Raw genomic sequence first — 17,474 nt, forward strand, 5'->3', positions numbered from 1 at the left:
TGTTGAGAAGCGTACGAACACTTCGACTGAAATGTGCAGGAGCTCTATCGTGCATGAACCACATGTTGTGTCGTACTTGTAAAGGCACATGTTCTAGCAGCACAGGTAGGGCACCCCATATGAAATCATAACAACGTGCTCCATTGAGGTGGAAGAACATGGGGCCCAATCAAGACATCACCAACAATGCCTGCCCAAAAGTTCACAGAAAATCTGTGTAGATGACGTGATTGCACAATTGCGTGTGGATTCTCGTCAGCCCACACATGTTGATTGTGAAAATTTACAATTTGATCACGTTGCAATGAAGCCTCATCCGTAAAGAGAACACTTGCACTGAAATGAGGATTGACACCTTGTTGGATGAACCATTCGCAGAAGTGTACCCGTGGAGGCCAATCAGCTGCTGATAGTGCCAGCACACGCTGTACATGGTACGGAAACAACTGGTTCTCCCGTAGCACTCTCCATACAGTGATGTGGTCAACGTTACCTTGTACAGCAGCAACTTCTCTGGCGCTGACATTAGGGTTATCGTCAACTGCATGAAGAATTGCCTAGTCCATTGCAGGTGTCCTCGTCGTTCTAGGTCTTCCCCAGCCGCGAGTCATAAGCTGGAATGTTCCGTGCTCCCTAAGATGCCGATCAATTGCTTCGAACGTCTTCCTGTTGGGACACCTTCGTTCTGGAAATCTGTCTCGATACAAACGTACCGCGCCACGGCTATTGCCCCGTGCTAAACCATACATCAAATGGTCAACTGCCAACTCCGCATTTGTAAACATTGCACTGACTGCAAAACCACGTTCGTGATGAACACTAACCTGTTGATGCTACGTACTGATGTGCTTGATGCTAGTAATGCAGAGCAATGAGTCGCATGTTAACACAAGCACCGAAGTCAACATTACCTTCCTTCAATTGGGCAAACTGGCGGTGAATCGAGGAAGTACAGTACATACTGACGAAACTAAAATGAGCTCTAACATGGAAATTAAGCGTTTCCGCACACCTGTCCACATAACATCTTTTCTTTATTTGTGTGTGAGGAATGTTTCCTGAAAGTTTGGCCGTACCTTTTTGTAACACCCTGTATATGGTTTCATGTCACAGTTCAGGTTAAGTAGACTGGTCATGCAGTGAGATCACAAGGAGACAGATTCATCGATACTATGGTAGAAGAATCCCTGGAAACAAGAAAACCTCCAGAATCAGCAAGAATGAGATTATATGGAAAATTATCTAATTTGTTTGAAAATTGTTACTAAAGGGAGAGAACATTGTGAACAGAGATGAGTTTGGCAAAAGATAGCTAAAATAACAACAAAGACATTACATAACTTTTTACTAGCAATAATACATCACAGTTCAAAGAGCTCATAAGTGTTTTGCACAACTTGTCTGACAAACTAACATCAGCTCATAATTAATAAAAGATTTCATAAATATTAGAAAAATCTTAGCACTAAATACAAAACAATTCTTAACAGATAAAAAAAGTTTTAATCCTTGTTCATGAGCAATGTAGTAACAACGCACAAACAGACCACATTAAAAAACCTTATCTCTATAAATATTTTGGTAATGAACGGTGTAAGGAGGTAGGCAAAGCTGAATTCATTAGTTTCAATTCATGTTTCGTCATCATCATCACCATCATCCTCATCGTCATTGTCATTGTCATCAACGTCATCCTCATCATCAACATCGTCCTCATCATCATCTAGTTCCTCAGATTCATCATTTGATGTTCCAGAATTATTATCCATCAGCTTGACACTATTCGCTACAAAACAAAAAAATGTATTTCATCATTAAAACGACTCAACAAGAAAAGAAAGAATAAAAACAAGACAACAGTTTCACTTACGCAAAATTTCGTTTCTTAGGACCTGAGTCACAAGATTATTAATGATTTCACGACACTGGGCATCAATTCCTTTCGGCATCCAACCCGTTCTCTCATGACATTTGGCATCAGCTGGTGGCTCAGGCAACTTTTCAAGCATTGCCTGAATTTGTGGTACATGGAGATCACAGTACTAAAAGAAAAAGAATTCTATAAAAGCTAAGGAATAATCTGCCAGGCACTTGAATGTGATTTGCAGAGTATCCACGTAGATGTAAAAAAAAGCAAAGTGCCATTAGAGGGCACAGTACCTGATAGAACATTTGTCGTGATGGAGGAAGCATACCAGGTCTGAAAATATAGACGTTTTCATTTGATGCCGCGAAGTTAGATCTACTAGTGGTTTCTCTGGAAGGACCAGCATCTTTTGTAATTGTTGCTACTCTTGGTCGACTAGCAGGAGTGGACTTGTATGGCAACAGGTAGTTGCAATAACTTCTTTTGGCCTTCACTTTGGTTTTTAGCCCACCTAAATAAAATAAAAAGTGAATGTAGGAAAGCAAATAAATAAGATTTCATTATATAAAAACGTGCAGATTTTATTTTTACCAAAGGCTCTCAATCTATAGTCCAGTGTCTGGTATTTGCGAGATCCTGGGTCCTGTCTTGGATCATATCCGAATCTAACCCACATTACTCTCCATGGACCCATAACAAAATAGTATGCAACAGCTGGTAGTAAGTACTTCATCTGATCAACTGTAAACTTTGTGATGTATATAAGAGCATTTTTTGACCACACTGGTCGCTCGTTGAATAACTGAAAGTCAGAAATACATAATGATTTTCACAGCAAAGCATCAGATTCTCGGTGGAGCTCAAGAGCAGCAACGACAGTGTTCATGCTAAATACTGGTAGTTGTCAATGTTACAGTCACATGAGGAACTGTTGCAGACTGGGCAGCTTTTGCAGTTAAAATGGATATGCAGTGAACACGAAAATTTGTGCTCTTGAACTTTAATGGTCTATTCAAAAGCGACAGTAGTTATTTGCATTCAGATACATTCATTTGCTACAAAGCATAAATTAAATATCTGGGTACACCACCTATATAACATAATGAAGACAAAAGTTGTAGATTTTGCAATAAGAAGCTACAAAATGTGAAAAACCATTGCCTCTTAAAGGTTGCTTGTTGTATTGGTTAATGAAACACTGAAATGCATAAATAAAGATGTACTGTTGTCAAGTGAAGATCTCACATAAAGCATAACACAGCATTTGAAAATTTACAAGCCACAAATGTGAATAATTCATAATAGATACATATTTCTCAGCAACGGAGATCTAAAAAATAAAAACGCAAAAAAATTGTCGAAGTACAATTTGTCATTCAGTAAGATTCTTCATCATGTAGTTGTTTCACACTTATAATCAGAGACAGCAGCACCGTCGAGATTTTCTCAAGCAGTCTCAGCCAAGAATAGACACATGCACACGCACAAGTATATAAGCACATGCACATGTACATGTGCGTGCACACACACACTTCTAATGCATTTACACTTTAGAGTTACCTGTTATCGAAGAAACGTGTTTCAAAAACATTTCTCTTATTGAAAGATTACCCTTCTATTGCTCAACTATCTTTGCTTTGCTTCCTCATGTCACCTTCCTTGCTTGTTTCATTAACATTTAGGATGAAACAACAACTAAAGATAGCCCAAACAACTGTTAATCCAATTTCGCGCACTGATGGTGGAAAGCAACTTGGCAGAGCGCATACAACATTTGTATCCATTCTACTCAATTCAACTTTGATGTGGTTTGATATCAAAAGGACATCACTATGGAGACACTCTTATTCTTCCTTATTAGAGAACTTGGTATGAGAACGAACTCAGGAATATTCAGCATATTTTCACAGAAACAGTGAAATGCCTCTATAACTTTCAACGACAGCTTTTTATTTTGCTTTCTCAGAATAAGAACAAACAGTTCAACACATCTTTACATTAAAAATCAGAATGCTCACAAAAAGCATCAAGACGTCTCCTAACTCACAATGGTTTAGGCTTAGTGAGACAGTAATTTAAAACATTGGGAAATGTGCTAATCACTGAAAGAGTAAGTCCTCTTCTCTCGCATTCGTTTAATATACACATGGAATGCCCCTGCATGGTGTACTATTATTTACTGTTCTCTATGGTAATAAAATGGTGACAGAATGGGGAAAGGGCACTCCCTAGGAGGCAAAACTGGATTCCACGAAACTCTTAAAAATTCTGAAAATTGCTGTTATACAAGGTTCACTCCAAAAGAAATGCACACTATTTTTTTTTTTTTAATACATCTTTTATTCTACACGTTTGAAAGTTTTACAGTGTGTATATACATCCTTTAGGAACAATATTTTCATTTCTCCACATAATTTCCATCCCTCTCAACTGCCTTACGCTATCTTGGAACCTGCGCCTGTATACCCGCACTGTAAAATTCTGGACCTACCTGTTGGAGCCACTGTTTGGCAGCGTGCACAAGGGAGTCATCTTCTTCAAACCTTGTTCCACGAAGAGAGTATTTCAGTTTCCCAAAGAGATGATAGTCACATGGAGCCAGGTCAGGACTGTACGGCAGGTGTTTTAGTGTTGACCACCCGAGTTTTGCGATTGTTTCCATGGTTTTTTGACTGACATGTGGCTGTGCATTGTCGTGCAACAGCAAAACACCCTGCTTTTGCCAATGTGGATGAACACGACTCAGTCGAGCTTGAAGTTTCTTCAGTGTCATCACATATGCATCAGAATTTATGGTGGTTCCACTTGGCATGATGTCCACAAGCAAGAGTCCTTCAGAATCGAAAAACACCATAGCCATAACTTTTCCAGCAGAAGGTGTGGTTTTGAATTTTTTTTTTTTCTTGGGTGAATTTACATGATGCCACTCCATTGATTGCCTCTTCATCTCTGGTGAAAAATGATGGAGCCATGTTTCATCACCTGCCACAATTCTTCCAAGAAATTCATCTCCACCATTCTCGTACTGTTCCAAAAGTTCGCTGCATACCGTTTTTCTAGTTTCTTTGTGAGCCACTGTCAATATCCTGGGAACCCACCTGGCACAAACTATTTTTAATGCCGACACTTTCAGTATTCTGCAAACACTTTCCCCTATCCCAATGTAGCGTGACAATTCGTTCACTGTGATGCGTCTGTCAGCAGTCACCAGTTCGTTAACTCTCTGCACATTGGAGTGTGTGCTGTACGAGGCCTTCCGCTGCGAGGACAATCCTCAATATTGCCGTGCCCATTTTCATCATGTAACCTGCTTGCCCACCGACTAACTGTAATGCAATTGATTGCAGCATCTCCATACACCCTTTTCAACCTCTTGTGGATGTTTCCCACTGTCTCGTTTTCACAGCACAGGAATTCTATGACAGCATGTTGCTTCTGACAAACGTCAAGTGTAGCAGCCATCTTGAAGACATGCTGTGACGGGGCCACTCACGGGAACAGGTTGAACTAACTTTGAAAACAAGCTAGAAGGATCTATCTACACACTGTAAAACTTTCACACATGCAGAATGAAAACTGTATTTTTACAAAAATAGGTTGCATTTCTTTTGGAGTGAGCCTCGTACCAAAATACTCCCATCATATAGGTACTCATTCTGTTTGACATTTCGAGATCCTTGCACCATATCATGATGATAATCTAGTAGCATAAGAATTACTAAAAGACAGCAGTTACTGATGCCAACAAACGAACTCATTACACGAACAACAGAAAACCCACCAAAAGGAAACCAGCCTAGGCCTTTTTGCAAGCAAGAGTGGTAATTTGAACTGTAGTTGCAATGAGGGATCTTAGACAATTATCAACTGCAAGAAAGTTACCCACTTATAACGAACTATAAAAGTTCACCTCACTACATCTTCTAAGCACGCCAAAATACCATAAAAAACAGAGTAAATAATACCGAGCACTTCCCTAGCATAATTAGACTAAAGTAAAATGAACTGAAAACAACATATCACAAAATCAATGCATTCTGATACCTTCCTCCCAAGACCAGACAGAACTGCTCAAAAAAACATGCCTGCCCACTTACTGAGCCAGCTAAGAAGTGTCTAAAGCACCCCTGCTAGTGAAATGGCTACCATCTTTGTCAGGGCTTGTCCCTTCTCATGTCATGTCTAAAACAACACGAACTAGAGAAATGTCCTCTCCTAGTTAAAAAAGCAGTGGGAGAGATTTGTTGAGTTTAAAATGCCCAACCAAGTCTCTTGCCCTTGCCTAGCTCCTCTGTGCTGGTTAGGGCCCATTTCCTTCCCTATCTCCCACATTTTCTTTTTCAAATACCCACACCATCATCCAACAGCAATCACTCTCTCATTGACTACAGGATAAAGGGAAAATAGCCACTGGAGAAAGTAAAATAATAAAACAAATAGCTTGGTCCATCATTTTTCCAGCAGTTTAACATTCTTGCTAGGATGACAACTAGCATGGCAGGCTCAGAGGCACAACAAACATGACACAAAGTGACAAAAATAAATCAAGTTACATGAAATGAACCAATAGATTCATTTCATTATGTTTTATTTTGAAATGTTCTTGGGTTTTCAGCTGGGTGGTGTCATTCAAACGGTGCGGTACTTCAGCAAATCGATTTGCTGCCATCTTCAGGTGGAGGTGGTCCAAATAACCGATTGTCTTCCACTGGGTGTTGTATTATGTAGCCCCCCTCCCATTTCTCCTGGTGTAGATCATGGGAGATGAAGAAGCTTGCACAGGATAGAGTAGCATGGAGAGCTGCATCAAACCAGTCTCAGGACTGAAGACCACAACAACAACAGCAGATCATGGACACACCAGTGCCCAGTTGCAGCTCTGGTGACCAGGTGGTGGGTTAATTGCACTGGTAGGACCTGAGCCACTGTCCTCAGTCTGTGCACTGTCGCTGCCAAATTCATGTCACTGCTGGAGTGAAGGTGCTTCCAGCTGGTGCAGTTCCAGCTCTTTAGTTGGTGTGGCATGAATGGGTCTCCCCACAGAAATGGCTCTGAGAACTATGGGACTCAACATCTTAGGTCATAAGTCCCCTAGAACTTAGAACTACTTAAACCTAACTAACCTAAGGACATCACACACACCCATGCCCGAGGCGGGATTCGAACCCGCGACCATAGCAGTCCCGCGGCTCCGGACTGCAGCGCCAGAACCGCTAGACCACCGCGGCCGGCGGTCTCCCCACAGACTGCAGTTGTACTTTGAGCACACTCAAGGCTGGATTCCAGGCCTTAATTACTTGGAAACTGCTGTCTTCATTAATTAGTTCCTCAAGTAATCAGATCTCAACAATTTTTTAAAAAACAGTCCCAGAATCTTCTGGCCTGTTTTAACCACTTGGTCCCACCGCAATTCAGATATTTGGAGATACAGTGTTCTGTGAAAGCTGATTTTGTCGGTTCTTCTTTATCCATGTGACACAAATACTCTGTGCACCTTTCCTCCACAGTCCAACAGATTGGTCTATGTACCTTTTCCCACATTGGCACAGCATCGGACGTGGTTCATTCCTGGTTTTCAGGGCCATAACTTGTTATTTACAAGCCTAAAGACAACTTTTGTCCTTGGTGGCGAGTGAAATATACACTACACACATTTCCAGAGTATTCTCCCAGGTTTCGCTGATGTGTTACTGATGTACAGTATAAATGTCATCGGAATAGAGGCCGCTTCAGTTTTATGCCACACTTGATCTGGTGGTGGTTGTAACCATTCTTCCAGAAAACTATCTGTAGGTGCTGCAACTCCACTGCTAAACTACCTTGGTAAGAAATTTCGTAAGCTCTGTGCACTGGTGTACTAAGGACCACCTGTAACTTCTCACTGTGAGATATGCCAGTATAAAAATCTGTACTCATTAATTTATGGTAAATGTTGCATCCTAGTGTGCCGCCTGGTCTTCACATGTCTAGCAAGTCCAGGAACGGAGTTGGTGCTTTTCTTCTATCTCCATCATAAACTTGATGTTTTTGTGCAGAGAATTCAGATGATAAACATCTTGTAGATGCTATCTTCCACATGGCCAGATAAGAGAGATGCCATCCAAATATCCGAAGCATATACAAAAATCTGCAGACCACACAGTCAGTAGTCTGCTTCAGATGCCTTCATAAACGTATCAGCTACCACTGGTTATAATGGACAACTCATCACCACTCCGCTGATATGTTCGTAGTAATTACCATCAAACAGCAAGTAGTAGATACTAGAATCAATTCAAAAGAGTTTCCTTAGTGACAACCTACACATCTTCCCTGTAAGGTTAAGAGCATCTCTTAAAAGGTACCTTAGTAAAGAGAGAAATCATGCCAATGTTCACCAAGAGGTTTTCTTGGTTTAATTAGAAGTTCTGAAGCTACTGAATAAATGGGCTGAATGTTTAGTGTGGTGCTCACATTTGCCAATGGAGGGGTTTAGCTTCGCTGATAGGCATTCTGCCTGCTCTTACATTGGAGCAACGATGTTGCTTATGATGGGAAAGAGGGGCAGTCCCTCTTTATGGACTTGGGTAATCCATAAATTCTAGAAGTGCAGCAGTTATCCGGATAGGTCTGGTGATCTTTCTCTTCTCACAGCTGGTTGCATCATCATCTAATATCCTCCTGGCATCATCCTATTGCAGGTTGCACATCATCTACTTATACACTTCAAGCAGGAGGAGGACTATCTACTGGAAGGATGACTGTCTCAGCAACTTCTTGGAGACATATAGGCACTTTCCTCTCCTTCTGCAGAGGTTTTTCTATGGTGAAATGGCCCTCATATTTGTAACGCATGCTTCATGACATATTCGCTCTGCTGCATCCCACTGAATAAAAGACCAACTTGTTCCACAGTACTGATAAAATTGGCTACTGGTGATGTCGTCAGCATTAGCACAACATTTAGTCCTGTCCCAGGTCAAGATCAAGTTGCATTGTCAACTGTTTTCTCTGTACAATTCACGACCCAGGATCCCAAAAAATCAGGAGTCTACTGCATCCTTCACTGTACCAATGTGGAAAAATGTACATAAGCCAAATGAGCTAAACCACAGAGGGAAGATGCATCGAGCACTGCAATCACACAGATAAAGAACAACCAACAAAGACAGATGTCACAAAGACCATCTTCCGAGCTTCGTGGTACCAATTTGTTAAAACACGACAAACGATTCTGAGACTCCATTTTAAAAGAATCTGTAGATATTTAATTACATGATGAATTAATAAATAAAGACAACAGTTTCCAACTCAGGCTCGAGTGTGCTCAAGGCACAACAGCACTCTGTGGCAAGAATGTCCTGCCCTATAATGTTCAGCATGGGAAATAGTTGTATCATGCAGGCTGAAAAGGCAATTATCTTAAATTATGCACAGTATGTATTGCCATCTTAAATAAGACTGATCCTCAATTATTCAAGATTTGCTGAGAAAGTCACAGCTGATTGCTACAAAGAAAGAAAGCTTCTACTATTCTGTACAGAGCACTAGAAAAAAAGTTTATCATCATCATCATCATCATCATCATTTAAGACTGATTATGCCTTTGAGCGATCAGTCTGGAGTCCCCCTTATAAAATTCCTCCATGATCCCCTATTCAGTGCTAACATTGGTGCCTATTCTGATGTTAAACCTATTACTTCAAAATCATTCTTAACCGAATCCAGGTACCTTCTCCTTGGTCTGCCCCGACTCCTCCTACCCTCTACTGCTGAACCCATTAGTCTCTTGGGTAACCTTGCTTCTCCCATGCGTGTAACATGACCCCACCATCTAAGCCTGTTCGCCCTGACTGCTACATCTATAGAGTTCATTCCCAGTTTTTCTTTGATTTCCTCATTGTGGACACCCTCCTGCCATTGTTCCCATCTACTAGTACCTGCAATCATCCTAGCTACTTTCATATCCGTAACCTCAACCTTGTTGATAAGGTAACCTGAATCCACCCAGCTTTCGCTCCCATACAACAAAGTTGGTCGGAAGATTGAACGGTGCACAGATAACTTAGTCTTGGTACTGACTTCCTTCTTGCAGAAGAGAGTAGATCGTAGCTGAGCGCTCACTGCATTAGCTTTGCTACACCTCGCTTCCAGTTCTTTCACTATGTTGTCATCCTGTGAGAATATGCATCCTAAGTACTTGAAACCGTCCACCTGTTCTAACTCTGTTCCTCCTATTTGGCACTCAATCCGTTTATATTTCTTTCCCACTGACATTACTTTCGTTTTGGAGATGCTAATCTTCTTACCATAGTCCTTACATTTCTGATCTAGCTCTGAAATATTACTTTGCAAACTTTCAATCGAATCTGCCATCACAACTACCATATTTCCTTGAATCTAAGCCACATTTTTTTTTCTGGTTTTGTAATCCAAAAAACCGACTGCGGCTTAGAATCGAGTGTAAAGTAAGAGTAAGTTCTGAAAAATGTTGGTAGGTGCCGCCACAACTAACTTCTAGCGTCGAATATATGTAGCGCTACCCAGGCATGCTTTGCAGGTACAAAGATAAATACTGGTGCCAAAACTTTTGCTTCAGTAAATAAATTTAAAAAAAAAGGTGGAAGACGAGCTTTTTTTCTCCGACCCGAGTTTCGACCACTGCATTTTCATACATTATCCAACGAAGTAAATACAAATTCCGTATAGTTCATCTTCGAATGTAGCAGCATTTCAATGTACTATAAAAATCCGACTGGCAAGACTGTTTGGGATTTTTGTCAATATGGCCAACTCTACGTTCTGAATTTTATCCTACCTGTGAGAAGATATGGTTGCTAATAGGAACTTTTATGAATTGTGAATCACATGCAGTATTCTGTTCACCATAAGAATAATAGGAATATAAACATTTTGCCATGTATTCTCATTTAAATCCTGTCTGCCTAATAAACTACGAAACTAGAGTGAGACAACAGCAAACGCGGAAGAATATACATATCATGGGATGTTTATATTCATGTTATTCTTATGCCTGATAGTGATACAGTCAGAAATGAAGCACGGCAATTGACTAGATTTTTAAATCTAAGATGACTAATTTCTGCGCAGAATGCAATGTACTAAAGAGGCGCCTGCAAAGGTTTTCAAACAGAGAAAATTTTTCGCTAAACTCTCGTTCAGAACATCTTCTATCAAACGCAGTCTATTATTTGGTTCTTGTTGATCATTATCAAAGAAAGCAGCAGTATAAGTAACAACAAATAAGTCTCTTGCCATTGTTTCGCTAATGAGACGATTTCCCCCCCCCCTCTCTCTCTCTTTTTAATTGTAAGCGGTGGTAGTGCGCTCAAAAGCAAGCCATGGCATGAGCGGCGACAGGCCGTAAACACTCATTATCACAGGACACAGTACAATAAAGTATTTTCAGCTGACAGTGACGTAAACACCTATAACAAAGAGAATGGCACTTATCAGATCAAAGAAAAATAAACAGTCAATTCAAACCAGACAAAGCACGTGAAAAAGGAAGGGTACCCGTATAAATACGGACGGAGCGCCTGACGCCTGGTACGCTTAACTGCTAAGCTTAGAACTCGAATCAAACTACTGTAGCTGTATCGTCATTCATTTGACCTAAATTGTGTGTCATATTACAATGGTCCAACTTTGTTTCGATTTGGAGGTGCGGCCTAAAACTTTTCTCCCTTTGAATTTCGAGTCTCAAATTTCAGGTGCGGCTTAGATTCGGGAATTTTTTTTTTCCTTGATTTCGAGTCTCATTTATCAGGTGCGGCTTAGATTCGAGTGCGGCTTAGATTCGAGCAAATACGGTAAGTCATCCGCATATGCGAGACTGCTTATTTTGTGTTCACATATCTTAATCTCACCCAGCCAGTCTATTGATTTCAACATATGATCCATGAACAACAGTGGAGACAGGTTGCAGCCTTGTCTTACCCTTGAAACTACTCTGAACCATGAACTCAATTTACCATCAACTCTAACTGCTGCCTGACTATCTATGTAAAGACCTTTAACTGCTTGCAAAAGTTTGCCTCCTATTCCATAATCTCGTAGAACAGACAATAACTTCCTCCTAGGAACCCGGTCATATGCCTTTTCTAGATCTATAAAGCATAGACACAAATTCCTGTTCCACTCGTAACACTTCTCCATTATTTGCCGTAAGTTTAACTTTCAATAAAAATAAAGCTTGGAATTCAACAGTGAACTGATATTGAAGATAAGATGATAAACACAAAAAACTGTAATTGAGCAGACACAAAATAGATAACACCGTAAAGGAGTTCATCATTAACCTCAGCCTCTGCATACCCCTGTTAATATAAGTAAGCTACCTTTCATATCAATCTCTGCAACCATTTCTCTTCAATTTCTCAACTCTTGCTTCTTAAGCAAATTTATTAACTTATTTTACTGTAATCAAATTTTAATATAAATATTTACTAAATACTGCAATCTTTACATCTCCTTGGTCACCGAAACTCAAGTTCCTGTATACTATTAATACGACTACAGCATTATTTGATACCAGTTGAGAAATAAAGGTTGTTTTTAAGGCAGCAAAATCAAGCATGAAAAGCAACTACCAGAACTAGTGATGTATGGGAAAGGAATACGACAGTAGAAGACATCAGCAGTTATTGTAGCACATATGAAGGAGGACAGTGAGCACAAAACTCTAGCACTTATGGCTTAAGTTATAACAGCAACACACTGGTTTGGAAAGTTAGAGATTACAGAAGATGAAATGCTTCATCACATAATTTTCAACTCTCACTTTACATAATTTTCAGCTCTCCTGTGGTTCTACTTTGTGTGCTTGTGAAATAAACACTTCGGTTAGCTGTACACAGTAATTAAATGTTAATGTAAATATTTACTAAAATTACTGTAATTTTTACATTTCCTTGATCAGACGAACTCAAGTTCCTGTATACTAATAATACTACTACAGCATTATTTGACACCAGTTCAGAAATAAAGGTTGTTTTCAAGGCAGCAAAATAAAACATTAAAAGCATCTATTAGAACTACTGGCGTACGGGAAAGGATTTTGTTGAGCAGAAAATCAGATTGTGCTATCAGTTAATGCAATATAAAAACTCTGTTGAAATATGCATGACGAGATTAAATAAAATAGAGCTGACACACATTTTTGTCAGTAAAGATGTCATGGCCATGAGTTTCTTCATCCAGTAACCTGGGTGTGGTTGTATACAAGCTTCTTTAAGTTTCTTGGTACAATAGGTAACACTGGGGTATGTATAGTGACATTTCTTCTGCCAAATAACACTCATTGTTTTGCCAAACAATAAGAAGTCAAACAAACAATTAAAAGCAATCAATAAAAAACCAGTCAAAACCCCTTTGTGAGAGAAGCAATTGTTTTGTCAATTCCACTGACTTCAGTGGCCCTCTCAGTCCGTATCCCGTGACTTTATGGCATTCTATTCATTAAGTTTGTGGACAATGGACCTCATCCACCTGACTGTCTTGTTTTCTTCACATTCCTTCTCCTTTAAGACCTCAACGTACTGATCTCTAGCACTGCAATAGTCCACAATCAATCCCTTGTTAACGTCAATCTTGAATACACCACCAGCTATTTCAGCCATCATATACTTGACATATGACTACCAGTTTCTTGGGTGACTACCATACACTCTTCATTAATGGAAAAATCTTGCTCTAGGGAGGCCTGACCATGGTTTAGAATGAGAACCTTTTGAAGGAAGCTATACAAGTGCTGACAGACAGTATCACCATCCAATAAGTCTCTCCAAAAGTGATCGATTCTCGTCTTTGAGGCAGATAAAACAGGGTGTACATAAAGTCCGGGAACACTTTCAATTATTTATTACACGAGAACTAAACGTTGTACAAATGTCATACATATTGAATTTTGAAAAACTCTGATTTTTTTTTTTTTTTTTTTTTTTTTTTTTTACAAAAATTCGATATGCAAACCATGAGTGACCCAGCGGACGTCAATATAGTAATCGAATTCTTGCCATACCCCTCCCAGCATGGCATCGTCGACTGTAGCAGTCGCTTCCTGTATTCTCTCCTGGAGCTCTACTACATCACATGGTAAATCTTTAATGTGTCCCCACAGAAAAAAGTCACACAGAGTGAGATCTGGTGATCGAGGAGGCCATTTCATGAAACAGCTGTACCCTTCTGTAGCACGGACGATCCATCGATGTGGCAGCTCCGTGTTCAGGTACCCCTTAACTTCAAGACGAAAATGGTGTGGATCCTCATCCTGCTGAAAGATGAACGGAGAGTCCAATTACATTTGAGGCATCAGCCATTGCTGCAACATGTCCAACAGGATGCACGATGCACCAATTTCTTTGGACTCCTAATGAATGTCTCTCGTACGCAAACCACATCCACTTCACTCACTCTGAGAGGTCCGCTTCCCTTTGCCGAGCACAAACAACCCATCATAATGAATTTGTTGTGCCAGTAGTAAATGGCCTGCCTTGTTGGTGGTTTCTTACCGTACTTGATTCTAAACATCCGCTGAACAGCTGTAGCACACTTGTTTTTGTCGAATTCCAACAGAAAGAAAGCTCATTCCGGACCTGAACTCGCCATGTTCGCGACTAGCGCTGACTATCACCAAATTACCAAACTACGCTGTGGCGGTATACATGAAAAAAAAAATTCTTTCAGGGTTCCTTTTCAAAATGACATATGTATGATATATGTACAATATTTGGTTCTTGTGCAATAAATATTTGAAAGTGTTCCCGGGCTTTATGTACACCCTGTACATCAAATTTAACTATTATGATTGTCACATCACTATGGAACTGAAAGCAGCCTCAGCCATTTTCATACTGCGCATTAACAGTGCGACAATCAGAGCACAATGCTGCAGAGGCTGTGACTGTACACGATTATTGAAATAAAAATAATAAAAATTACATAACTACAGCATGATTAAGAAAAACATTGATGGCTGTTAATACATTTGAATATCTTAACGTTTCATTTAACATATCTTAGACATAAGATATCTAATACATAAGTAGAACCTACTTCCAAGAGCAAAACATCAGTGTACATATGCTACGGCTTCTGACCAATCATTGTTTTAGTGTTAGTTTACATCAGGTTAATTCTTATGATGAACGGATTATAGCTCCATTATTATTAGGAAACATAACCAGAATCAAATCAATTTACTTGCCTTTAGTAAAAAGGACATATAGTTTTCAAGGGCCCGCACAGTCCTTAATACTTCTACACTTGTAATATCATAATAGATCAGGTACTTTGAAATATGACTGTTAGCCGACACGGCATTATTGGCAGTGGTGAAGGCAACACTGCTGTTGCTTGGTTGGTTTGTGGGATTAAAGGGACCAGACTGCTACGGTCATCGGTCCCTTATTCCAAGCACTAAAAACACCCACAGAGAATAAAAACGATCAACAGAATAGAGCACAGACGACACAGAACAAGAGAAACTGAGACAAAGACCAGACAAAACGAACTAAAATCACACAGAGTGTGACGGTGGTTGGCCGACCACAGAAATAAAAAAGGAAAAGCCAACCACTTAAAACACATTAAAAAATCAGTTTAAAACTGGAGGCCAAAGGCCAGAATCCACACAAAACAATAAGATAAAACAGAAACTCTTAGATTAAATGATAAAAACCCCCTGCCCGAATAAAACGTAAAACTAAGTCAGCCGTAGCAGAGTCATCTGTTAAAAGGGCAGGGAGCGTGTCAGGCAGTGCGAACGACTGACTGAGCACAGCTAAAAGTGGACACTCCAATAAAATATGAACCACAGATAAAACGGAGCCACAGCGACATAGAGGTGCGTCCTCACGGCGCAACAAGTGGCCGTGCCTAAGCCGAGTATGCCCAATGCACAGCCGGCAGAGGACCACAGACTCCTGGCGGGAGACCCGCACGGACGACCGCCACACAGTCGTCGTCGCCTTGATTGGACGGAGTTTGTTGGGCATGGGCAGATTGCGCCATTCAGCGTCCCAGACCGAAAGAACTTCGCGGCGTAAGACTGCCCGCAAATCAGTCTCCGGGAGTCCAATCCCCAGAGACGATTTACTAGTGGCCTCTTTCGCCAGGCGGTCAACATTCTCATTGCCAGGTATCCCAACATGGCCTGGGGTCCACACGAAGACCACAGAGCGGCCGCAATGCGCAAGAGTATGCAGGGACTCATGGATAGCCATCACCAGACGAGAATGAGGAAAACACTGGTCGAGAGCTCGTAAACCGCTCAGGGAATCGCTACAGATAACGAAGGACTCACCTGAGCAGGAGCGGATATACTCTAGGGCATGAAAGATGGCGACCAGCTCAGCAGTGTAAACGCTGCAGCCATCCGGCAAGGAACGTTGTTCGGAATGGTCCCCTAGAGTTAGCGCATACCCGACACGACCAGCAACCATCGAACCGTCAGTGTAAACAATTCCAGAGCCCTGATACGTGGCCAGGATGGAATAAAAGTGGCGGCGGAAGGCCTCTGGAGGGACTGAGTCCTTCGAGCCCCGTGCCAAGTCGAACCGAAGGCAAGGGCGAGGAACACACCACGGGGGTGTACGCAGAGGTGCCTGGAAAGGAGGTGGAACGGGGAAAAACCCAAGCCCGGAGAGAAGCTCTTTGACACGTACGGCGATCGGACAACCCGACCTGGGCCGACGGTCTGGGAGATGGACGACAGACTGTGGGAACAGGACACGGTAATTTGGATGCCCGGGCAAGCTAAAAACATGGGCAGCATAAGCAGCCAGTAATTGTTGGTGTCGTAACCACAGTGGAGGGACACCTGCCTCCACTAGTATGCTGTCCACAGGGCTGGTGCGGAAAGCAACAGTGGCAAGGCGTATCCCGCTATGGAGGATTCGGTCCAGCACCCGCAACGCAGATGGGGAAGCTGAGCCATAAGCCAGGCTCCCATAATCCAGACGAGACTGGATTAACGTCTGGTAGAGCCGGAACAGGGTAGATCGGTCGGCGCCCCAGCGGGTGTGGCTCAAACATCGCAGAGCATTGAGATGTCGCCAACACGCCTGTTTGAGCTGCCGGATATGAGGCAGCCAAGTCAACCGGGCATCGAAAACCATCCCCAAAAACCTGTGTGATTCCACCACTGAAAGAAGTTCGCCGTTAAGAGAAAGCTGCAGCTCCGGGTGGACAGTACGTCGCCGGCAGAAATGGATAACGCAGGTCTTGGCTGCCGAAAACTGGAACCCATGAGCTACAGCCCAAGACTGCACCTTGTGGATAGTACCCTGTAACTTACGTTCAACAGCTGCAATGCCAGTAGAGCTGTAGTAAAGGCAGAAGTCGTCAGCATACAGGGAAGCGGAGACAGAATTACCCACGGCCGCAACGAGCCCGTTAATGGCTATTAAAAACAGGCAGACACTTAAAACAGAACCCTGTGGCACACCGGTCTCCTGGACGTGGGAGGAACTATATGAGGCCGCGACTTGCACGGGGAAGGTACGATACGACAGAAAATTGCGGATAAAAATCGGCAGAGGACCCCGAAGACCCCATCCATGAAGCGTAGACAGGATGTGATGACGCCATGTCGTATCGTACGCCT

General features: G+C 41.6%; 1 protein-coding gene across 1 annotated transcript in view; it reads right to left on the bottom strand.

Annotated features, from left to right (window-relative positions):
* Positions 1–1,381: 1,381 nt before the first annotated feature.
* Positions 1,382–17,474, bottom strand: part of LOC126263173 (general transcription factor 3C polypeptide 5) — a 118,155-nt gene continuing 102,062 nt past the window's right edge. The window contains exons 5-8 of the mRNA XM_049960220.1: positions 2,459–2,669; positions 2,161–2,378; positions 1,871–2,042; positions 1,382–1,786 (exon numbers count right to left, since the gene is read on the bottom strand). Of these exons, the coding sequence (XP_049816177.1) occupies positions 1,632–1,786; positions 1,871–2,042; positions 2,161–2,378; positions 2,459–2,669 (756 nt within the window). The 3' untranslated portion in view covers positions 1,382–1,631. The remainder of the gene's footprint in view (positions 1,787–1,870; positions 2,043–2,160; positions 2,379–2,458; positions 2,670–17,474) is intronic.

Source organism: Schistocerca nitens, chromosome 6, assembly GCF_023898315.1.
Source record: "Schistocerca nitens isolate TAMUIC-IGC-003100 chromosome 6, iqSchNite1.1, whole genome shotgun sequence".
Taxonomy (NCBI): Eukaryota; Metazoa; Arthropoda; class Insecta; order Orthoptera; family Acrididae; genus Schistocerca; species Schistocerca nitens.